At 41.9% G+C, this 26,807-nt stretch overlaps 2 protein-coding genes across 2 annotated transcripts; both read right to left on the reverse strand.

Annotated features, from left to right (window-relative positions):
- Nucleotides 1-1,809: 1,809 nt before the first annotated feature.
- Nucleotides 1,810-4,503, reverse strand: LOC146886429 (uncharacterized). Its single transcript, XM_085673443.1, has one exon. It carries the CDS (start codon nucleotides 4,501-4,503, stop codon nucleotides 1,810-1,812), a length of 2,694 nt encoding a protein of 897 aa, XP_085529569.1.
- Nucleotides 4,504-9,252: 4,749 nt separating this feature from the next.
- LOC146886430 (uncharacterized) lies at nucleotides 9,253-11,946 on the reverse strand. The gene has a single exon (XM_085673444.1). The coding sequence runs from the start codon at nucleotides 11,944-11,946 to the stop codon at nucleotides 9,253-9,255; it is 2,694 nt and encodes an 897-aa protein (XP_085529570.1).
- Between the last annotated feature and the right edge of the window lie 14,861 nt (nucleotides 11,947-26,807).

A 26,807-nucleotide genomic window follows, 5' to 3' on the forward strand; every position in this document is an offset into this window, starting at 1 on the left:
AGTACTCTCAACCACTTGAGCTAGTACTTTTCCATGTCATAGTTCTCCACATTTATTACTTTGAATATTCCCATTACCCGTCCTAATTAAATAATTAATTAAATAACTATTTAATTTTCCCAGGTCTTACATTACACCCACCTTTTAAGATTTTCGTCCTCGAAAATAAGACTTACTAGGAAATAGATGCGGGTAGGATTGCTTCATGCGATCCTCCATCTCCCAAGTCATCTCCTGGGTAGTCTCATCCCACAGCACCTTCACAGTCTTAATTTCCTTCCCCCTTAGCTGTTTCACCTGTGAATCTAGAATTCGTACTGGCCCAGTGTTTACCGTCAAATCCTCCCGAATCTGAATATCGTCTGACTCCAGTACGTGCGACGGGTCTGCAACATATTTCCTCAACTGAGATACGTGGAACACATTATGCAGATTCGTCAGGTGTGGTGGTAGGGCGATCTCATAAGCTGCAACTCCAATTCTCCTCAGAATCTGATAAGGCCCAACAAACCTCGGGGTTAACTTCTGCGATTTGATGGCCCTCCCAATACCAGCTGTCGGCGTTACCCTGAGGAATACATGATCCCCAGCCTCGAACTCTAGAGGTCGTCTCCTCTTGTCTGCATAGGACTTTTGTCTGCTCTGTGTAGCCCTCATTCTCTCCTGGATTGCCCTAACCTTCTCAGAGGTTTGCTGTAAAAACTCGGGACCCAACACCAATGATTCTCCATCCTGGTTCCAACACAGTGGCGTCCTACACCGCCGCCCATACAACGCCTCATATGGAGCCATACCGATGCTGGTGTGATAACTGTTGTTGTATGTGAACTCCACTAAGGGAAGCATCTCACTCCAACTACCCATATGATCTAATACGCAAGCCCTCAACAGATCCTCCAAGGACTGAATGGTACGCTCTGACTGCCCATCAGTCTGAGGATGATATGCAGAACTCATCCTCAACTGAGTCCCCAACGCGGCCTGTAATGACTGCCAAAAACGAGAGGTGAATCTCGGATCTCTATCTGACACTATACTGGCCGGCACACCGTGCAACCGGACCACTTCCCTTACGTATAACTCAGCCAATCTGTCCATTGACCACTTCTGATTGATAGCAAGGAAGTGAGCACACTTCGTCAACCTATCCACTATTACCCAGATTGAGTCGTGCCCCTTCACAGACTTCGGCAAGTGAGTGACGAAGTCCATGGCAACACTGTCCCATTTCCACTGAGGAATGTCCAACGACTCAAGTGTATCCCCTGGTCGCTGATGTTCAATCTTGGCCTTCTGACATACCAAGCACGATGCCACAAAGTCTGCAATGTCAGTCTTCATCCCGTTCCACCAGAAGGACTGTTTCAAGTCGTGATACATCTTAGTCATACCTGGATGTATGCTAAGACGACTTTTATGGCCCTCCTCTAGAATTTGTTTCCTCAACCTCCAATCTCCAGGCACACAGACTCGATCTCTGAACCTCAGGATACCATCTGTCCCAATCCGGTAGTCTTTCCCCTTCTCAGTCCCTATCCAACTCGCAAATTGCTGTAACTCAGCATCATCCTTCTGTTGGTCTCGGATAACTCCCAATACATCACTAGTCAATGTAAGCACCCCACATTTGATGCAATCATCACTCAGTTGCATACCCAGATTCATATCCCTGAGCTTCTCGATTAGCTCCAGCTCTTTCACCATCATAGCTGAAATGTGCATCTGTTTCCGACTCAAGGCATCCGCAACCACATTAGCTTTACCAGGGTGGTAAAGCAACTCGAAATCGTAATCCTTGAGATATTCCATCTAACGCCGTTGTCTCATATTTAGCTCCTTTTGATCAAACAGATATTTCAGGCTTTTATGATCACTAAATACCTGAAATTGGGAGCCATACAAATAGTGTCTCCATGTTTTAAGAGCGAACACTACAGCAACCAACTCCAGATCGTGGGTAGGGTAGTTTTTCTCGTGCACCTTCAACTGTCTAGAGGCATAAGCTACCGGCCTCTTCTCCTGCATTAGTACACAACCCAAACCCTGGTAGGATGCATCGCAGTATACCTCAAACATCTTACTGGTATCTGGGATAATTAAAATCGGAGCGGTAGTCAACCTCCTTTTCATCTCTTCAAAGCATTCGTCGCATTTATCAGTCCATGAGAAGGGTTGATCCTTCCTAGTGAGTTGAGTTAATGGACTCACCATCTTAGAAAACCCTTCCACAAACCTCCTGTAATATCCAGCCAATCCCAAGAAGCTTCTGACTTCTGTTACAATTTGAGGTCTCTCCCATTTCAACACCGTTTCAATCTTACTCGGGTCCACTAATATACCACGTGAAGAAATTACGTGCCCTAGAAACTGCACTTCGTCCAACCAAAATTCACATTTGGACAGTTTACCGTACAGTTGGTGTTCTCTCAATATTTCCAGCACGATTCTCAGATGGTCTGCATGCTCCTCCCTAGTCTGAGAGTAGATGAGAATATCGTCTATAAATACTACCACAAATTTGTCCAGGTATGGTCTGAAGATGCGGTTCATATAATCCATGAAGACATCTGGGGCGTTTGTCACTCCAAAAGGCATCACGACATATTCGTAATGTCCATATCTCGATCTAAAGGCTGTCTTCTGGACATCCTCCGGCTTGACTAAGATCTGATGATAGCCAGACCTCAAGTCAATCTTGGAGAATACTCCTGCCCCTCTGAGCTGATCAAGCAAATCATCGATTCTAGGCAGTGGGTACTTGTTCTTTATCGTCAACTTGTTCAACTGACGATAATCAACGCACAGCCGAGAACTACCGTCTTTCTTCTTCACTAATAACACTGGGGCTCCCCATGGTGAAGCGCTGGGTCGGATGAATTTCTTCTCTAGCAGGTCTTCTATCTGATTCTTCAACTTTGCTAATTCAGCCGGTGTCATTCTATAAGGCGCTGCCGACACTGGGCCCGCTCCAGGGATTAGATCAATTGAGAAATCTATATCCCGACTGGGTGGCAACTCGGGTATCTCGTCTGGAAATACATCGGCATATTCGTCCACCACCGGTATCTTACTGATCTGCTCTTCTGTACTCATTTTCTTTTCTTGGGCCACTATCACAAAACACGTCGACCCTCTCTTCATCTCTTTCACTGCCTCTCCAGACGTTACCAACTCTATCCCTTCTGTTTCTGGGAACACAATTCTGCGCCGTCCACAATCAAGCACCACATGGTTGATAGACAGCCAGTCCATTCCCAGTATGACCTCCAATCCCTCCAAGGGCAAACAAACTAGATTCACCTTGAAGCGTCTGCCCTCCACCTCCATCAAGCATCCAACACAGGCTACGTTTGTTGAAACCTGTCCAGATGCGGGTGTCGAGACTATCAACTCGCATCCAAGGTCACGAGTGGACAACCCCAATTTCTTCACACAATCATGGGATATGAAGGAGTGTGAAGCTCCTGAATCAAACAACACTAACACACTGTTACCATAAAGTAAACACTGGTCCAGAATCAGGTTACCTGACCGGGTGGCCTCTGTGCTAGTCATGGCAAAAACCCGGCCTGCGGCTCTCGGCCTGTCGGAAGAAGATGGCTGAGGTCGTGATGCTGGTGCAGTCTTCCTATTAGGACATCTATCGGCAAAGTGTCCTGGCTGATCACAGGCATAGCACTTACGAGTGCCTATGCCACTGCCTCCGCTGCGGGTGGGTCTAGTACAATTTCGCTGCAGATGTTCACCCCTGCAGTTATAGCACCTCGGTTTCCATGAAGACGCGGCTGGTCTACTGTAGGGCTTCTTCTGGACTCTGCCTTCAGCACTGTTCCTCTGGGTACGGTTAACAAGGCTGGGTCCTTTCTCCAGCTGCTCCACACTCTTGGCTTGCTCCACCAAGATAAGAAACTCTCGCACCCTCAATGGCACGATGAAACGCCTCAGTTCATGCTTGAGGCCGCCCTCAAACTTTCTACAGCGCCACTCCTCCGTCACTGTCTGGGAGTAGAATCTCGAGAGATACTCAAATCTCTCCACGTAGTCCTGCACATACAAGTTTCCCTGCTGCAGGGTGAGAAACTCTGCCTCGCGCTCATGTTTAGCGCTGTCAGGAAAATATTTCTCCAGGAACCTCGTCCTGAAGTTGGCCCAAGTCACATTTTCAGCTCTATTTATCATCTGTTGCTGCATACTCATCCACCAATACTCAGCTTCAGTTACTAATAGGAAGGTGGCAAAATTTAGCTTCTGCGCCTCTGTGCACTCTATCACCCTGAATATCTTCTCGCACTCTTGGAGCCACGCATCCGCCTCATCCGGGGTGGCTTTCCCAGTGAATTTAGCCGGTTTGTGACGCATGAAGTCCTCCATGGTCACTGGTCTGACAGGTGGAATCATAGCCCGCGGGGGCGCTGCCACGGGCTGCATAGCATCCACCATCCTGTGGATTGCGTTAGCAATCTCATCAGCTCCGGCAGTGTTTCTACGCCTCCTGTTTGCCATTGCCTGTGCACGCCACATATTTCAGCTGTTAAAATCAAACAGCTAAAGATTAAATCATGCTCTATTAATTCTAGCAACTAACACACATCAGTCAATTTCACACACAAACGTCAGCTCACTCCCCAGTTTGCCCCAAAAGCATCAAAACGTTTGCTCTGATACCAAATGTAACATCCCTAGGGATTATTACTTAAAAATAAATATTAAAATAAATAAGTACTTTAATAGCCATCTCGATAAAAATCCCAACGCGGGAAAAATTTCAATTTATTAAGATAGCGCGCCAAAACTCATAAATAAATTCATAAAAGGTTACAAGTTCCCAAAATTTGCATTTAAAATATAAATTACAATTTATCAAAACCCTAGCACTACTCCCATGCTAGCCCTCACTCCGCCATCTGAGCATCCTCAGCACCACCTGTATCAACATCTGCTCCCGTGTAACGAATTACACGATCATCGCCACACACAAACAGAAAGGGTGAGCTGAGAAAATAAAATAACAAGAATGTAAACACAAGATAGATCATTTACCCATCTTAATCATTATCTATAAATCTTGGCCAAGACCCTAACCCCAAGACTTAACAGTCTTCAATTCATACAATTGGTTAGCCTTGGACTCGGGAATCTGATGCTCACACGAACCTGCCCGCTCGTGGTCCTGCCTCTACGAACCTCCCCGCTCGTAGTCCTGCTCTACGGACCTACCCGTCCGTAGTCCAACACATGTGATCCACCAGCCCCCGTACCTCCCCGCACGTGACATCTCTCAACGTGAGCACGGAACATACGAACCTCCCCGCTCGTATCCCCACGTGAGAGTAACTTGATATGAACCTCCCCGCTCATATCATCACATGTCACACCATCCATGAACCTACCCGCTCATGGCACAGCATCTCCCGATCCAAGCAAAGCATCATTGTCAGTCAAACAACACACCAGGAAGCAAAGAACAACAGCGTCTCCGCCTGGCTCGGCCCACACGTCGCCAGGCGAAAATGCTCCAGACCGCCTGGCGCCAGCGCCTCCCCAAACCCACTGTTTTCTCGTTACCGCCTGGCAGAGCACACCGTGCCGCCAGGCGCCCAACAATACAGAGACCCCTGACGCTAGTCTCACCGCCTGGCGCACCTACCCGTGCCGCCATGGGCCGTATCAGTAGCAGAACCCCTCTGGTTTTTAAAGTCTCAATCAATCTAATTTACTACGTGACTCGATTCCAAGTACCCAAATAAAGACCCCTCTATAGAATACTCTTTATGGTTAGTCTACCACTATCACAAGTATCAAGCACCCAACCGTACCCTGTCCAAACCATCGATTCAAGTCTTCACAATACCGGAGCATTAACCTCTTAAACAACTTCATTCATATCTACGAACACAGTCAACAGTTCAATATCTTCACTCACGCTATCAAGCATCCTACACTGTCATAACCAAAACTCTGCTGCCATTACTCTTAGAGTACTTCCCCCATACTTTCTCATGCATAATCATATCCATCCATATTTCCTCCAGTACCTATAACATTAATCCCAAACAATTTACAACATGACTAATTTTCATCCCATAGTGCATATATCCTCAATTATTACCTAATATCAGTAAGTCATATCCGGTACCTATCCAGTCACACGTAAACAAATACTATGCTTTCCCTACAGGATCTCTTACTACAATTTTCCCTTCTCCCTTTCTACCTTTGATAACCCATCCAACATCATAAACTACTCTCCTCACAGTTGATTATCATAGTACTTCGTCCCTTTTCGAATTATCGTAAACCTCACACACTCCAAATCCTCCCTCAGTTTCTATTTCCAAAAAGCTCGCAGCACTGCCCCTGACCACGCTATCGCCTGGCGGCGTTTTGCTTGCCGCCAGGCGGAGCATCAGTACCTGCACAAACCAGGCTTGTTCATACCTGCTACAGCGTCCACCCTCTTTCTAGTACTCATTCCCGTCACTTACATTCTCTGAGATATAACGATTTCAATCAATTTCAGACCCACAAGTTCTCCAATAAAAGTTATACAAATCAATTTCAGAATCCATAATGGTTCTCATACATACATTCACAAAATCACGAAAATAGAACGCGAACAGTGTCGCGTCGCCTGGCAGAAATTCATAGCCGCCAGGCAGATCATACCAAAACAAGAACAACACAGCAAACCTGATGTGCCGCCTGGTGGTAGGGAATGAACCGCCAGGCGGTTTCTGGAAAAATCCAGAAACCTCAATACAACAGTGCAGAAATGATGCAGTGATCATGCTATGAGTCAAGGCATCGCGCAATTATTCAATTACAATCAAAAAGGCAAGAAAACAACTCCCCTAACCTGGAATTCGCGCTCCAAATTGAGATTCCCACTCTCCTTGCACACCATTTCCCTTTGCTAAAAGAACCACTCTGATTCTTCTCTCGCGGCCCTCCTTCACGCACCAGAATCGTTCTTTCTCACTCTCAGAGCTATTTGCACCTCTCACAGACTGATTTTCTCCTCTCCTTCTCTCTTCTCTCTCACTCTTAATGTACCCTAATTATTCTCTATTTTACTAAAACGAAATTTATTAAAAGAAATATGGTTAAGGCCATTCAATGGCTATCACCCATAAATTTTCAGCTTCCCCCCACATTACCTCTCTAGTATCTGCTAGGTTTTCCAATCCTTTCATATTCATGCTCAAAGGAAATTTAGCAAAAAGAAAACTATTTAGTTCTCAACAAGGTTTGAACCCACACTCATGCATACACCAAACCAAGGCCAAACCACTCAACCAACACATGTTTCTTGATGACTCCCACAATTTTAAGGATTTATCATCATCCATACGCATTCAATATATACACACAAAAAAATGCATAATTTAAATAACACCCAAGTGGCACAGATAGGACTCGAATCCAAGTCCTCACACACAATAAAGTACTCTCAACCACTTGAGCTAGTACTTTTCCATGTCATAGTTCTCCACATTTATTACTTTGAATATTCCCATTACCCGTCCTAATTAAATAATTAATTAAATAACTATTTAATTTTCCCAGGTCTTACATTACACCCACCTTTTAAGATTTTCGTCCTCGAAAATAAGACTTACTAGGAAATAGATGCGGGTAGGATTGCTTCATGCGATCCTCCATCTCCCAAGTCATCTCCTGGGTAGTCTCATCCCACAGCACCTTCACAGTCTTAATTTCCTTCCCCCTTAGCTGTTTCACCTGTGAATCTAGAATTCGTACTGGCCCAGTGTTTACCGTCAAATCCTCCCGAATCTGAATATCGTCTGACTCCAGTACGTGCGACGGGTCTGCAACATATTTCCTCAACTGAGATACGTGGAACACATTATGCAGATTCGTCAGGTGTGGTGGTAGGGCGATCTCATAAGCTGCAACTCCAATTCTCCTCAGAATCTGATAAGGCCCAACAAACCTCGGGGTTAACTTCTGCGATTTGATGGCCCTCCCAATACCAGCTGTCGGCGTTACCCTGAGGAATACATGATCCCCAGCCTCGAACTCTAGAGGTCGTCTCCTCTTGTCTGCATAGGACTTTTGTCTGCTCTGTGTAGCCCTCATTCTCTCCTGGATTGCCCTAACCTTCTCAGAGGTTTGCTGTAAAAACTCGGGACCCAACACCAATGATTCTCCATCCTGGTTCCAACACAGTGGCGTCCTACACCGCCGCCCATACAACGCCTCATATGGAGCCATACCGATGCTGGTGTGATAACTGTTGTTGTATGTGAACTCCACTAAGGGAAGCATCTCACTCCAACTACCCATATGATCTAATACGCAAGCCCTCAACAGATCCTCCAAGGACTGAATGGTACGCTCCGACTGCCCATCAGTCTGAGGATGATATGCAGAACTCATCCTCAACTGAGTCCCCAACGCGGCCTGTAATGACTGCCAAAAACGAGAGGTGAATCTCGGATCTCTATCTGACACTATACTGGCCGGCACACCGTGCAACCGGACCACTTCCCTTACGTATAACTCAGCCAATCTGTCCATTGACCACTTCTGATTGATAGCAAGGAAGTGAGCACACTTCGTCAACCTATCCACTATTACCCAGATTGAGTCGTGCCCCTTCACAGACTTCGGCAAGTGAGTGACGAAGTCCATGGCAACACTGTCCCATTTCCACTGAGGAATGTCCAACGACTCAAGTGTATCCCCTGGTCGCTGATGTTCAATCTTGGCCTTCTGACATACCAAGCACGATGCCACAAAGTCTGCAATGTCAGTCTTCATCCCGTTCCACCAGAAGGACTGTTTCAAGTCGTGATACATCTTAGTCATACCTGGATGTATGCTAAGACGACTTTTATGGCCCTCCTCTAGAATTTGTTTCCTCAACCTCCAATCTCCAGGCACACAGACTCGATCTCTGAACCTCAGGATACCATCTGTCCCAATCCGGTAGTCTTTCCCCTTCTCAGTCCCTATCCAACTCGCAAATTGCTGTAACTCAGCATCATCCTTCTGTTGGTCTCGGATAACTCCCAATACATCACTAGTCAATGTAAGCACCCCACATTTGATGCAATCATCACTCAGTTGCATACCCAGATTCATATCCCTGAGCTTCTCGATTAGCTCCAGCTCTTTCACCATCATAGCTGAAATGTGCATCTGTTTCCGACTCAAGGCATCCGCAACCACATTAGCTTTACCAGGGTGGTAAAGCAACTCGAAATCGTAATCCTTGAGATATTCCATCTAACGCCGCTGTCTCATATTTAGCTCCTTTTGATCAAACAGATATTTCAGGCTTTTATGATCACTAAATACCTGAAATTGGGAGCCATACAAATAGTGTCTCCATGTTTTAAGAGCGAACACTACAGCAGCCAACTCCAGATCGTGGGTAGGGTAGTTTTTCTCGTGCACCTTCAACTGTCTAGAGGCATAAGCTACCGGCCTCTTCTCCTGCATTAGTACACAACCCAAACCCTGGTAGGATGCATCGCAGTATACCTCAAACATCTTACTGGTATCTGGGATAATTAAAATCGGAGCGGTAGTCAACCTCCTTTTCATCTCTTCAAAGCATTCGTCGCATTTATCAGTCCATGAGAAGGGTTGATCCTTCCTAGTGAGTTGAGTTAATGGACTCACCATCTTAGAAAACCCTTCCACAAACCTCCTGTAATATCCAGCCAATCCCAAGAAGCTTCTGACTTCTGTTACAATTTGAGGTCTCTCCCATTTCAACACCGTTTCAATCTTACTCGGGTCCACTAATATACCACGTGAAGAAATTACGTGCCCTAGAAACTGCACTTCGTCCAACCAAAATTCACATTTGGACAGTTTACCGTACAGTTGGTGTTCTCTCAATATTTCCAGCACGATTCTCAGATGGTCTGCATGCTCCTCCCTAGTCTGAGAGTAGATGAGAATATCGTCTATAAATACTACCACAAATTTGTCCAGGTATGGTCTGAAGATGCGGTTCATATAATCCATGAAGACATCTGGGGCGTTTGTCACTCCAAAAGGCATCACGACATATTCGTAATGTCCATATCTCGATCTAAAGGCTGTCTTCTGGACATCCTCCGGCTTGACTAAGATCTGATGATAGCCAGACCTCAAGTCAATCTTGGAGAATACTCCTGCCCCTCTGAGCTGATCAAGCAAATCATCGATTCTAGGCAGTGGGTACTTGTTCTTTATCGTCAACTTGTTCAACTGACGATAATCAACGCACAGCCGAGAACTACCGTCTTTCTTCTTCACTAATAACACTGGGGCTCCCCATGGTGAAGCGCTGGGTCGGATGAATTTCTTCTCTAGCAGGTCTTCTATCTGATTCTTCAACTTTGCTAATTCAGCCGGTGCCATTCTATAAGGCGCTGCCGACACTGGGCCCGCTCCAGGGATTAGATCAATTGAGAAATCTATATCCCGACTGGGTGGCAACTCGGGTATCTCGTCTGGAAATACATCGGCATATTCGTCCACCACCGGTATCTTACTGATCTGCTCTTCTGTACTCATTTTCTTTTCTTGGGCCACTATCACAAAACACGTCGACCCTCTCTTCATCTCTTTCACTGCCTCTCCAGACGTTACCAACTCTATCCCTTCTGTTTCTGGGAACACAATTCTGCGCCGTCCACAATCAAGCACCACATGGTTGATAGACAGCCAGTCCATTCCCAGTATGACCTCCAATCCCTCCAAGGGCAAACAAACTAGATTCACCTTGAAGCGTCTGCCCTCCACCTCCATCAAGCATCCAACACAGGCTACGTTTGTTGAAACCTGTCCAGATGCGGGTGTCGAGACTATCAACTCGCATCCAAGGTCACGAGTGGACAACCCCAATTTCTTCACACAATCATGGGATATGAAGGAGTGTGAAGCTCCTGAATCAAACAACACTAACACACTGTTACCATAAAGTAAACACTGGTCCAGAATCAGGTTACCTGACCGGGTGGCCTCTGTGCTAGTCATGGCAAAAACCCGGCCTGCGGCTCTCGGCCTGTCGGAAGAAGATGGCTGAGGTCGTGATGCTGGTGCAGTCTTCCTATTAGGACATCTATCGGCAAAGTGTCCTGGCTGATCACAGGCATAGCACTTACGAGTGCCTATGCCACTGCCTCCGCTGCGGGTGGGTCTAGTACAATTTCGCTGCAGATGTTCACCCCTGCAGTTATAGCACCTCGGTTTCCATGAAGACGCGGCTGGTCTACTGTAGGGCTTCTTCTGGACTCTGCCTTCAGCACTGTTCCTCTGGGTACGGTTAACAAGGCTGGGTCCTTTCTCCAGCTGCTCCACACTCTTGGCTTGCTCCACCAAGATAAGAAACTCTCGCACCCTCAATGGCACGATGAAACGCCTCAGTTCATGCTTGAGGCCGCCCTCAAACTTTCTACAGCGCCACTCCTCCGTCACTGTCTGGGAGTAGAATCTCGAGAGATACTCAAATCTCTCCACGTAGTCCTGCACATACAAGTTTCCCTGCTGCAGGGTGAGAAACTCTGCCTCGCGCTCATGTTTAGCGCTGTCAGGAAAATATTTCTCCAGGAACCTCGTCCTGAAGTTGGCCCAAGTCACATTTTCAGCTCTATTTATCATCTGTTGCTGCATACTCATCCACCAATACTCAGCTTCAGTTACTAATAGGAAGGTGGCAAAATTTAGCTTCTGCGCCTCTGTGCACTCTATCACCCTGAATATCTTCTCGCACTCTTGGAGCCACGCATCCGCCTCATCCGGGGTGGCTTTCCCAGTGAATTTAGCCGGTTTGTGACGCATGAAGTCCTCCATGGTCACTGGTCTGACAGGTGGAATCATAGCCCGCGGGGGCGCTGCCACGGGCTGCATAGCATCCACCATCCTGTGGATTGCGTTAGCAATCTCATCAGCTCCGGCAGTGTTTCTACGCCTCCTGTTTGCCATTGCCTGTGCACGCCACATATTTCAGCTGTTAAAATCAAACAGCTAAAGATTAAATCATGCTCTATTAATTCTAGCAACTAACACACATCAGTCAATTTCACACACAAACGTCAGCTCACTCCCCAGTTTGCCCCAAAAGCATCAAAACGTTTGCTCTGATACCAAATGTAACATCCCTAGGGATTATTACTTAAAAATAAATATTAAAATAAATAAGTACTTTAATAGCCATCTCGATAAAAATCCCAACGCGGGAAAAATTTCAATTTATTAAGATAGCGCGCCAAAACTCATAAATAAATTCATAAAAGGTTACAAGTTCCCAAAATTTGCATTTAAAATATAAATTACAATTTATCAAAACCCTAGCACTACTCCCATGCTAGCCCTCACTCCGCCATCTGAGCATCCTCAGCACCACCTGTATCAACATCTGCTCCCGTGTAACGAATTACACGATCATCGCCACACACAAACAGAAAGGGTGAGCTGAGAAAATAAAATAACAAGAATGTAAACACAAGATAGATCATTTACCCATCTTAATCATTATCTATAAATCTTGGCCAAGACCCTAACCCCAAGACTTAACAGTCTTCAATTCATACAATTGGTTAGCCTTGGACTCGGGAATCTGATGCTCACACGAACCTGCCCGCTCGTGGTCCTGCCTCTACGAACCTCCCCGCTCGTAGTCCTGCTCTACGGACCTACCCGTCCGTAGTCCAACACATGTGATCCACCAGCCCCCGTACCTCCCCGCACGTGACATCTCTCAACGTGAGCACGGAACATACGAACCTCCCCGCTCGTATCCCCACGTGAGAGTAACTTGATATGAACCTCCCCGCTCATATCATCACATGTCACACCATCCATGAACCTACCCGCTCATGGCACAGCATCTCCCGATCCAAGCAAAGCATCATTGTCAGTCAAACAACACACCAGGAAGCAAAGAACAACAGCGTCTCCGCCTGGCTCGGCCCACACGTCGCCAGGCGAAAATGCTCCAGACCGCCTAGCGCCAGCGCCTCCCCAGACCCACTGTTTTCTCGTTACCGCCTGGCGGAGCACACCGTGCCGCCAGGCGCCCAACAATACAGAGACCCCTGACGCTAGTCTCACCGCCTGGCGCACCTACCCGTGCCGCCAGGCGCCGTATCAGTAGCAGAACCCCTCTGGTTTTTAAAGTCTCAATCAATCTAATTTACTACGTGACTCGATTCCAAGTACCCAAATAAAGACCCCTCTATAGAATACTCTTTATGGTTAGTCTACCACTATCACAAGTATCAAGCACCCAACCGTACCCTGTCCAAACCATCGATTCAAGTCTTCACAATACCGGAGCATTAACCTCTTAAACAACTTCATTCATATCTACGAACACAGTCAACAGTTCAATATCTTCACTCACGCTATCAAGCATCCTACACTGTCATAACCAAAACTCTGCTGCCATTACTCTTAGAGTACTTCCCCCATACTTTCTCATGCATAATCATATCCATCCATATTTCCTCCAGTACCTATAACATTAATCCCAAACAATTTACAACATGACTAATTTTCATCCCATAGTGCATATATCCTCAATTATTACCTAATATCAGTAAGTCATATCCGGTACCTATCCAGTCACACGTAAACAAATACTATGCTTTCCCTACAGGATCTCTTACTACAATTTTCCCTTCTCCCTTTCTACCTTTGATAACCCATCCAACATCATAAACTACTCTCCTCACAGTTGATTATCATAGTACTTCGTCCCTTTTCGAATTATCGTAAACCTCACACACTCCAAATCCTCCCTCAGTTTCTATTTCCAAAAAGCTCGCAGCACTGCCCCTGACCACGCTATCGCCTGGCGGCGTTTTGCTTGCCGCCAGGCGGAGCATCAGTACCTGCACAAACCAGGCTTGTTCATACCTGCTACAGCGTCCACCCTCTTTCTAGTACTCATTCCCGTCACTTACATTCTCTGAGATATAACGATTTCAATCAATTTCAGACCCACAAGTTCTCCAATAAAAGTTATACAAATCAATTTCAGAATCCATAATGGTTCTCATACATACATTCACAAAATCACGAAAATAGAACGCGAACAGTGTCGCGTCGCCTGGCAGAAATTCATAGCCGCCAGGCGGATCATACCAAAACAAGAACAACACAGCAAACCTGATGTGCCGCCTGGCGGTAGGGAATGAACCGCCAGGCGGTTTCTGGAAAAATCCAGAAACCTCAATACAACAGTGCAGAAATGACGCAGTGATCATGCTATGAGTCAAGGCATCGCGCAATTATTCAATTACAATCAAAAAGGCAAGAAAACAACTCCCCTAACCTGGAATTCGCGCTCCAAATTGAGATTCCCACTCTCCTTGCACACCTTTTCCCTTTGCTAAAAGAACCACTCTGATTCTTCTCTCGCGGCCCTCCTTCACGCACCAGAATCGTTCTTTCTCACTCTCAGAGCTATTTGCACCTCTCACAGACTGATTTTCTCCTCTCCTTCTCTCTTCTCTCTCACTCTTAATGTACCCTAATTATTCTCTATTTTACTAAAACGAAATTTATTAAAAGAAATATGGTTAAGGCCATTCAATGGCTATCACCCATAAATTTTCAGCTTCCCCCCACATTACCTCTCTAGTATCTGCTAGGTTTTCCAATCCTTTCATATTCATGCTCAAAGGAAATTTAGCAAAAAGAAAACTATTTAGTTCTCAACAAGGTTTGAACCCACACTCATGCATACACCAAACCAAGGCCAAACCACTCAACCAACACATGTTTCTTGATGACTCCCACAATTTTAAGGATTTATCATCATCCATACGCATTCAATATATACACACAAAAAAATGCATAATTTAAATAACACCCAAGTGGCACACATAGGACTCGAACCCAAGTCCTCACACACAATAAAGTACTCTCAACCACTGGAGCTAGTACTTTTCCATGTCATAGTTCTCCACATTTATTACTTTGAATATTCCCATTACCCGTCCTAATTAAATAATTAATTAAATAACTATTTAATTTTCCCGGGTCTTACACTCCTTGCCATAGTTGTTGCATCTGCGGTAACCCTCCTCAGATGAGGGCCTCCACATATGTAACACTGCACTCGGCCCTGCGAGGGAGGAAGACCCCTAGACCCCTGAGGCTGGTGGCGAGGTCTGTCATATGGTCTCCTCCGCTCATCATGTATGGGCTTGGACCCAGATGGTCCACCACTCCTCTGAGGCTGTTGAGGTCGCTGACCCTCCACCTCATTCTTCATCTTTTCCATCACTCTAGCCTTCTCCACCAGCACAACAAAGTCCTTGATGGATAGAGGGGCTAGGTATAGAAGCGGCTGAGATGCTTGAATTTCTTAGCATAGTCCGTCAATGTCTTCCCTCCCTGGGTCAGCTGGAGAATTCCACCTCCTTGGCATACCGAACGTTGTCTGGGAAATATTCCGAGAGGAATTTCCCCCTAAAGGTCTCCCACGTCACCGACTCGCCTCTCTCCTCCATGATGGATTTTGTACTGATCCACCAGTGCTCAGCCTCTCCGGTGCGCATGTATACTGTGAAGGCCAACCTGTTCTCTGCTAGGCATGTTTTTGTATCAAAGATCCTCTCCAAATCCTTTCGCCACTGGTCTGGTGCGTTAGGGCTAACCTTCCCATTAAACTTCACTGGGTGGTGCTTCAGAAAGTCCTCCAGGCTCCACTCCCTGACTGTCGGTCGTGGCTCAGGACCAAACATAGGGGCAGCCGCCCTATTCTCCCCCAGCTGGCAAAGGGCCTCCATATGTTGCCTATATGCATCCTCGACAGCCACTCCTGCAGCCTCCATCTGCTGCATCACCATTTGTTGTTGCTCAAGCGATGCCGCTTGTCGCTACATCGATGCCTCATGCTACTGCATCATTGCCGTCCTTTGTTGCGTCATAGCAACTACCATCGCCTCTATTGCCCTGGCAATATCGGGCACGTCACCCTGAGATGATTGTGGAGTCCTACGAGGAGGTGCCATAGTTCACTGGCACACAGAAAATCACTTGGTTAGGCTTGGTAAGGCAAGAATTTAATTAAGAACACTCAGAAGACACAGAGAAAGCTAAGCGGACATCCAAGTCCACAGACCTAAGGAACGACCGCTCTGATACCATAAATGAAACACCCCATTTATTTAATAAAGCTAAATAAAAGACATGTCACGCTGAATAATATAAGAAGCGAGAATAAAAGAGTATGACGTCACTCATACAAATATCCCAAACTTAAAGGACGAATAAAAGCGGCACACCACGATGCCAGGTACCAAGTAAAGCAAGAGAGTGATAAAGACTTAAACCAATCTACAGAGAAAACAATACACGGGCCTTAGCCCTAAATGAAAAGCCCAAAGATAGAAGCCAATCCAAAGACTAAGCAGCAGAACCATCACCTCCCTGTTGACCACGGGTGTTCCTCACATCTGCTCACATCAACAAGTTGATGATCATCGCAAAAGAGAGTACCACACAGCAGAACACACAACAATAAAAGTAGGGTAAGCTAGAGCATAAAATAATTTCATCAAGCAATCTAATATGCTTTCACAATCATCAATACACAAAACACCCAAACATACTATGACTCGCAAACCAATACACTAAGACTCGACTCGACTCATCTGGATACATACAATCTGGTCGGATTCAGCGGATGCTTGCACTTGTGGTGGATACCTCTGCTCACCCCCGAGCTGCTCACCCTCGAGCTGTGTGTTACAAGTGTTACAATGAATCAATTCCCTCACACACAAGGTTAGCCCTTAATGAGTTTCAGGCCTCCTACTACTCTCACCATAAAAGTCAGTCCGCTCTAAGTGAGACTAACTGACTCCTTAGAGTGTGAGAATGCAACCTTACCTTGAATCCTTACCAGACCATATAGATGGAGCACCACTATGAACACCCACTACTAGGGGCCATGGAATTACGTCCCGACCACTGAAGCGCAACCCTGAAAGTCTCACCTAGAGGCTCCAAGGAATTACACATTGACACGGACCAATCATCATCAAACCAATACTATTTAACGTGCACAGGTATATATATATATATATATATATATATATATATATATATATATATATATATATATATATCATGACAACCTTCACAATTCCATTCTCACTTGTATTCCATCCCACTCATCCTTCACAAATTACAAATGTAGAAGTGTATTTCCTACCAGCATCATGCCACATTCATTGATCCACATTCCCTCATATCTTATGTCAAAGCCATACCAAATCCATCGTTTCAAATTCCATGAATCACCTCATATTAAGACTCATGAATCATAATTCCCTCTCACTCATACAAGGTCACTCAATTCATACAGTTCATACCCAAGGTAAAGCATAACAAGCCAAACATACCATTAAGGCCCTAACAACATAAAAGGTACAGTTGTATAAAGAAATCTCGTGTCAGTCTTGCTCAAGCCACAACATCTTGCTTAGGTGAGACTGTCATTAGGGAAACCCTGCGAGGCTCGCGAATTCTAGTTTAAGTGAGTCGCTACCCGCTTGGGCGAGCATGTCCCTCGCCCGAAAGAAAGGCTTCCTCGCCTGAGCTACACCTACAACAATATACCTTAAACCCCCACGCGTTCTCGCTGAGGCGAGCCTCTCTCGCTTAGGCGAGATGGTGTGTCGCTCAAATGAAAGCTCCCCGCCTGAGCGAGAGCTCGAGCACGAGTCTGGGTTTGTCTCTGCAAGTCTCGCCTGGGCGAGATCGTCAGGTCTCGTCACTGATCACCCTGCACAGTCATCCAACCACACCCAAACAGCAGCATGCATTCATTTAATATTTTGTAAAGGCACCATACCCGTACAAAGCATAAAATAGTGGCAAAACATGTAAGAAACAGACTTGAACGAAAATCCCTAGCTTCCCTTACCTGGAATGAGCTAGTCTTAAGGCCTCGACACCAAACAGCGGAACACCACAGTCCATAGGAGAAGATTACGGAGCTGGAAAAGTGAACAAAGGGTGTTTAATATCGAAGCTCTAACACTACTCACGGGAACAGGATCAGAGATGGAAAAGTGTGGGTTGGGAATACTTATGTGAGCCAAAACGGTTAAGCTGAACGTGAGACTGGTCACACTATGGAACCCTAGTAGAGGCGGCAGCAGCAACTCAAGGAATGTGAGGGATCTGTTTTTATGAAAAGTGACCACAAGTTAGGGTTTGGGTACTTTAGGTCAGAAATCGAATTGGGCCAACCCCCTTAGGCCCATAAGATTGGACAACCTATAAAATAAAAGGGCAGAAACAATTGGGCCTTACACTGCATTCTTTACATGTAGCAAAAATCAAACATATAGTAATAATTTTTTTCCAAAAGTGTGGTTAGGTTTGGTATAAAATGAAAGAAATATTTAAAATAAATGTGAATTTTAATAAAAATAAAAATTTCAATATAACATTTATATAAAAATTAAATTTGGTTAATTTGGAGAGAGATAATATTGGGACTGAATTAAATAAAAATAACGAAAATTAAGACTGAACTAAACAAAATTAATAAATATTAGGACTGAATTTAATATAAATCACGAGACATTGACATGTGACAATGACATTAAATTGACATGTGGCTGTGACACTAGCTTGATACGTGACACTGACACTATCATGTGTCACAATGCTCACTTGACACATGCACAACATTTTTAAAATTAAAAAAATTAAAAAAACACAAAGTGACACGTGACAGTCATTATTCACCTTCCATTAACGATTTAAATGACATTTGTAAAAAGGACCAAATTGATCATAATTTACAAAACTAGGATCATTTTGAACATTTCAAAAAAATGAGAACCAAACGGAATAAAGTTTATTAAAATTGAGACTAATAATGTATTTAAGCCATATATATATATATATATATATATATATATATATATATATATATGACGTGAAATTATATGTTTATGACAATTTTGTAATGTTGGAAGATTTATAGAAAAATTCAACAAAAATGAATTCCGAGTGGATTTTTTTTCTTATATCACTTAACCTTTTGACTTTTACTCGACATATGAGTTTTAACTCATTTGAATTTTTGACAATCTTGCTCCTAAGTGTGAGTGGGGGATTTATTATTATTTTTTACCACAATATGACATAATTGTCTCTCTCATTTATTTTAATAAATCTCCATCAATCATAATTATTATTGTATTTTTATCCTAACAAAGCATATTTGTCGCCTTAAGGTTTTCATTTGAAGGTTATCTCACGATTTCTTATATGGGTCTAATATAACTCATTTGTGTTAAATCTTTCCAATCTACCTCTCTATAGAAGTCCAACATTAGTATCATTTGTTTTGATAAATTGCTAACCTAACAATAGTTAGAGTTAGGAGAAGTGTGTTGAAATAAATGGATAGGACAAATATATCCCATGTCTTAAAGGTATGTTAAAAATTCAAGTATGAATTTAAAGTTTCACATTAAGAAAGTTGAGTGATATTTGATGTTTTTTATTTCATATAAAAGATGGATTATACAAGGCTCGATATCAATAAGTTTATAGCCAATAAAATAACAACTTCAATCTATGAAGGATAAAGATGAGAGTTTTTTTTTTTTTTTTTTTAGTTTAAGAAGAACTATAGTAAAACGTTTTAGGAGAAAAGAAATTATCTCTAACTTTTTTGAAGAAAAAGATGAATGATGCTCTTGATAACGCATAATGTTTTTTTCTTGGCAAGACAAGGTTTTTAAACAAATAGGAGAAGATTATTGTGTAACATCTACAGACTTATAATGTAATATTTTCGATGAATCATGTAATAAAAATATATTAGTCATGAATTATAGAAATAATTTATTATTTTTCTTAAAATAACGTAAGATGTTAATTAATGACCTCTTGAAGCTAGCTGATACTTTTCAAGAAAAAAGTATATATTTTCAAGATGTTGGTAGGAAAGGGACCGAAAGCAACGACGGTCCTTACATGTCACCGAGGGGAGTCACGGCTCCCTCAAGATTTTTAATTTATATATATATATATATATATTAAAATTTATATATTATTTTTATTGTTATATCTATATATATTATTTATATATTTTTAAAAAATAAAATAAAGATTAATTTGATGGATCCTGATTAATAAAGGATTAAGGCTTTGTATTTGACAATAAATTTTTTTTCACAGCAAATCGTTAATAAAATGTAAATGTAAAAAGAAAGATAGATTGAGAAACAAAGATGGGAGAACAAAGAGATCAAAGAACTCATATTCACAAGATCTCGTGAATCAGTATCTTAGTATCTTAGTATGATTTATGTAGGTTAGATTTATTATTCTTCCATTATGATATTTCTTCTAAATTAAATTTTCCCTAAATTAGTATGAAAACTAACTTGATTTTAGGGATTATTTTATGAAATTGACATGAACCCTAATTATATTTTTCTCAAATTAGTATAACCTTATATTATAAAATGTTGTGATTTTATGTTTTCTAGTGCATACAATGAATTAGTTGAATAATCTTAAATTGGACTAGAAATTAGAATACTCATTTTGCGTGAATTCAATCAATGAGAAAGATTAAAAATTGAGAAGTGTGAATTGTAATATGAAAATGGTTTAAGTAAAAGAAATATTTTTTTAATTAATAAATTATATATAAAAATTTAAATTGGCATTCGTAAATTTTTTGTTCAAGTTTCGCCACTAATTGGAAGACCACCTAGATGTTTTCATTTAGATAATTTGTGATCTAAAAACCATTAAAATATTGATGAAGAATAACAAGCTTTGATGTTTTTTAAGTTGTTATTAAGTGAAATTGATAATCTCTTGAAAACTTGTACATGGCAAAGATTCAATATCATTGAAGGTGCAAAGTAATTGAAGATGAAATACGAGAGAAGAGATGTACAAAAGATCAAACATTAGAGGTAGGACAAAAAAATATTTCAAGAATAAGAAGGTATTAAGATTGAAATCAATGATGGATAAGAAAAGGAAATGCGTTTTTTTATGGCAGTAAAGATCATCCTAGGAAGAAGTGCCTCAAAAATAAGAAAAGGAGAAAGCACTAAGATTAAAGAAACCTTATTGTTGATGTTTATGTTGATGTTGTCCCATAAGGGTGTGGGAGAATCAAGGTTATGCTTGTTTCTAAAGAGAAAATTAAACCATATTAGGTTTTTGATTCATGATACACATTTCATATGCATCATAAGAAGGACTAGCTCTTTAGAATATGTTATGGAGTGCAAGTCCTACTAGGCAATAACAAGGCTTGTAAAGTGATGAGAATTAGATTTGTAAAGCTTAAATTGGAAAATAAAGTAATAAGATGTTGAATAAAGTGATTGTCACTAGGCAAAAAGCTATAATTGATGGTTAGGTGCAATCTTTTTTACTTAAGAACATAACAGTTCAAGTGTCTTCGATTATGACTTGACCCACCTAGTCTATGCCATAGAATAGTTGATGCCCTTATAACAATCTCTCCCTTGAATATTATCTCCTCAGAATCATATTCTTCGGTTGTGATTTGGTCCACTTGACATACGCTACATGTGATGTCCTAACTTATGTTTTTTTATTATTTTTTTTACTAATGCACATATCTTTTGATTGTGAATTCTTACTAATAGAGTTATCTGCAAATAAAATGTCATACCAAATATTCATGCCTAAGAGAAACTCAAAGTTTTTTAGTTCATAAGTTGCTAAACCATCAGTTTCACTTTTTATTTTTGGATCATCACTTACTTTAGCTAATTCAAATAAAGCATATCTTATTTGTGAAGTTTGAAATCTTACAGCTTTCACACTTTCAATACGATTTTCCCAACATGTTTGTGATAATGATTTAAGAGTTATGTTATGTATATGGTCTTGTAAAATTTTCCACCTTTTTGTAGAAGAAGAAAATAAAGTATATATACGTTGTAACACAAAAAAAAGATGTAGCTTTTGGACAATAGTTAGACATATCACAAAGTACTAAGTTTAAACTATGACAACCACACAAAGTATAAAATGATCTAGGATTAATATCAAGAAATTTTTAAAGCACACCTTGATGATTTCCTTTCATATTAGATCCATTATCATATCCTTGTCCTCTAAGATTGTTAATATCAAGTTGACGATTTTTTAATTCATCAACAATAACATCATAAAGATAAAATGGAGGAATATTGCCATGCAAATTTGTACATTTGTCTTGCAGATTTTGTGTTTATATAAACACACTGCAGTACAATCATAATCTTTGTAATAAAGTTATCATTGAATACAATAAATAATACAGAAAATAATTGATAATAGTGATGGCTGCACACACAAGGAAAAAATATCAAGGATATTGGAATAATATTGTATTACATAATATCTCTGGTATTGATTCTAATAATTAGAATCACAACTTTCTCTAACTCGGTAACATCCCGTCAGGATATTACAAATTTATAATAAAATAAAAGAAATAAATGAAAATATACAACATTTAGTAATACCTCATTTTCCCAAAACGCGAGAAAATTTAAAATTTATTAAATAACCAACCAATGTTCAAATCCATAATCACCAAACAAATGGTTATAAAAATATCCATAAGGGTTTACAACTTATTTCAAAAACCAAAGAAAGTAAACATTAGTTACCCCGATCTATCCCCTCTCCACAGCTAAGCTTCATTAGAGCCACCTGCATCAACAACATCTGCTCTCTTGTACTGCGTACACGATCATCGCCAATCACAAGCAGATAAGGTGAGCTTAACAAATATAACATATAAAATAACACATCCGATATAATACATATATATTTAGACATGCCCAAACATCCATTGAATACTATGCACCATGACCACAACCAAAACTTTCGTGTTCTACCTCTCCTAGTGATTACTTCAAGATGACTTGCTGCCATACCTATCGGCCACAACCGATAGAGCATGTGTGGCAAACCATGTTACAGATCATACATCGTAACGCCAGGTGAAGTTCCCAAATACGAACATGGTTCGTAACGTCCCAAGACTACCAAACTCATCAGTCAACTACTGAGGAGGGCAATCTATTTGGACCCATCCGTACTGGCCATAACCAGCATACTCACACCGGCAACACTCGCCAACCCGAGCCACAATTCAAGGGTTCCTCGTGTTCATCCGCCATCCCGAGCCACAACTCAAGAGATGTTATTCCGAGCCACAACTCAAGGAATACCACGTGCTTAACCCCTATCCCGAGCCACAACTCAAGGGATACGTTCCGAGTCACAACTCAAGGAACACCAGCAATCCTACCTTTAAAGCATCACTAAAAGCTTGGTAGATCGCACCTATTAAATCAACAATTCCAAGCTGCAGTAACCAAAATCGCCTGGCGGGGGACACGTGCCGTCAGGTGTTGCCAGCTCCCAAACCGCCTAGCGGGTGTCGCGTACCGTCAGGCGTCCAGCGCCTCATATTCAACCTTGCTGTAGGTATTACCTGGCGGAAAGGCCTCCACCGCCAGGCGCACCCGACCCAGTAACCCTCTATTGATAGGTCGTCGCTTGGCGGAACCACTCGCGCCGCCAGGCGCCTGCGGTCCAGTGCTCTCTGTTTTCATGACTATCGCCTGGTGGGTTACCACTCTCGCCAGGCGTTGTATCAGTACAACAGTGTCTTCTGGTTTATATTCTCTAGCTCAGATTTTCCAATACTAGTAGACTTCTAACACCCAAAGCAAAACTCACTAAGTTTATAATGTGCTGTCATGACTTACGAGTTGATATGATTACTAAGGTATCTCCCACTATTTGGTTTCCCAAATTCAACAGTTTCATATTTAACTTTATTGAGATCCATACTTGAAATTCTAGTCTAGTCAAATTGCTATTACTAGTTAAGATATTTCGTACCTTACTCTAAGCAATACCTGCATCTCTTACTAAGCTCGCTCTCATCCTAACCTACTCAAACCAACGCATCATCTTATGCCCCTATCTTAAAGAAATTCTTGTACTCACTTTGTCATCCAACCAAACCCCATAAAAAACCTTATCATTGGTTTAACCCACATTACACACGCCATCAGTTTCCCGACCCTTTTTCCATCTAACAATTTAATGTATTTAACTAACATACTTAACTACCATTTAAGTGAAAAGAAACTCACACGCTCGTGATCCCATGACCCCAGATTTCATCATCACAGACCCACATCTTTCTAGAACAACTTCCCAGACCGATTCCACTCGTGCAGCCTGGTAACTTCTACGATGGCGCCTAACAGCAAGCCCAGGGCCGCCAGGCGGTACATACTATTTGGCATTTCCATATTCTTTTTCAGAACCCGTAATCCTCACCACTCATCCTTCTTTGCTAGTTTCTATCATTCTCCATTCAGATTCAAACACAATCAAAGTGACCCAAAACCTAATCACATTAATCACTTATTTATGCTGTAATTCATAACATTCAATGTTAAATCATCCCATAGGATACCACAACATTCAACCATAAAAGGATTTCATAGCACTTTATCAAATTGACATTCAACCCTATGGATTTCTACAATATAACGACTTAAATCATCAACCATCTAGTGGGACTACATTTTTCCTCGATCAGAATCGCTCTAGAACACACAAAACACCAAAACCGAGTCAATTCAAGTCGCGTCGCCTGGTGGGTATTCATCACCGCCAAGCAATTCATCACAAAACCCAAAAAATTGGGTTACAGGTTTATGGCACCTAGCGTTACAGGGATTCACTGCCAGGCGGTTCCTTAGGGAACCCAGAAATACACGAAACTGGCATGTGCCGCCTGACGGCTATGAGCAACCTGCCAGGCAGTTTCTGGAAAATTTCCAGAAACGCAGATTTCAATGCAATTTTAACAAAAACCATACATACACATTCTATATTCGTACAATTACGCATATAAATTCAGATAGAGCGTGATTTAGCTCCCCTAACCTGGATCCTTTTGGTTATAAGTGGATTTCTTGAGAGCTCCCAATGATCACCAATGTTCTCCCTTTTGGTTTCCTCTCACTTCGGCTCCAAAACCTCACTCAAACCTCACCAATCTCTATAATTTTCGTGCTCTAATTCTGATTACAATCTCAGCTTGCCAAAACCCTTACTCTCACCAAAATTTTCCCTTTTAAACTTGACTTTAATGGAGTTTAATTGCACAAAACGAAAATTGCATAATGGTAGTGTTAATTACCATTTATTTGGCCTTTATGGTCTGTTTTTCAGCTACCCATGGCTGCCCCTTAACCATCTAGGGTTTCTATGTCTTTCCACCTTCATGCTAAAAGAATTATTGGCAAAAAGAAAGTTTACTTTGGGTTTACCAAGGTTTGAACCCACAACCATGCAATGCCAACTCAATGTCAGATCATTCAACCAATTCATATTTCATGCTAACAAATATAATTCAAATATCATATTACTCCACCGCATGATTACATATATTTAAAATAATAACAAACAATAACACAAAATTGGCATACATAGGACTTGAACCCAAGTCCTCTCACACAATTAAAGTACTCTCAACCATTTGAGCTAGTACTTTTCCACATCATACTAATCATAATTTAATGTCATAAATGGTCTTCCCTCCCGTATTTATTAATTAATTATTTAATTAATTAATTAAATTTCACGGGTCTTACAAACTCCCTCTCTCAAACTGAGGTGACTCAATCATCCCAAGTTTGTCTCTCAAGATGTCGAACCTTGTGTGTGAGAGGTTTGGTTAAACAATATGCAATTTGATCTATTGTGGGCACATAGGCTATTGTGACTTGATTCTAAAGCACTTGATCATGAATGTAGTGAACATCTATCTCAATATGTTTAGACCGAGCATGCATCACTAGATTGGATGCTAGTGCCTTAGCACTCAAGTTATCACACCACAAAACCAGCTTTCTAAGCATAGGAAATTTCAGCTCATCTAGAAGTGCTATGATCCAAGTTACTTTTGCTGCTAGGTCAACTAAAGCTCTGTATTTTGACTCAGTACTTGATCGTGACACCACTTTTTGTTTTCTTGAGGCCTATGAGATTAATGTCTCTCCAAGGAAAACACACCGCCCTGCTATGGATTTCCTATCATCTATGCTAGTGGCCCAATCTGCATCAGAGAATCCTGCTATATCAAGATCGATTGAGGGTTTGATATGGAGACAAAAATTTGTTGTGCCATGGAGATATCTCAATATTCTTTTTATTCCTTACTAGTGATCCATGGTTGGGGAACTCATATATTGGCTGAGTTTGTTGACAGAGAATGTTATGTCTGGTCGATTGTTGGTCAAAGATTGTAATGCACCTATAACCTATCTGTATAGGGTAGGGTTAGCAATAAATTCTCCTTTAGTAGTGAATTGTATCCCTGTTACCATTTGTGTAGGGCAAGATGAAGCTTTTTCCATATTAAACTTCTTGAGTAGATCTCTAATGTACTTTGTTTGTTTAAGGTACATTCTACCAACATCTATGTGTACTTCAATTCCCAAGAAGTAGTGTAGAAGGCAAAGGTCTTTGAGAGAGAAAGCAATGTTTAATTGAGTAATGAAAGTCTCTAAAGACTTATTGTTGCTCCCTGTAATTATTATGTCATCAACATATATGAGAAGGAGTATGATATGACCATTTTCTCTAAGAACAAATAATGACGAATCACTTTTGGTGCTTTGAAAGCCCCATCTAAATAAAGTATCTTTCAACTTGTCATACCAAGCCCTTGGGGCTTACTTTAGTCCGTAAACTGCCTTGTTTAATTTGCATATGTGATCAGG

Source organism: Vigna unguiculata, chromosome 5 (genome assembly GCF_037176805.1).
Source record: "Vigna unguiculata cultivar grain cowpea cultivar isolate G323 ecotype 2 chromosome 5, ASM3717680v1, whole genome shotgun sequence".
Lineage (NCBI taxonomy): Eukaryota > Viridiplantae > Streptophyta > Magnoliopsida > Fabales > Fabaceae > Vigna > Vigna unguiculata.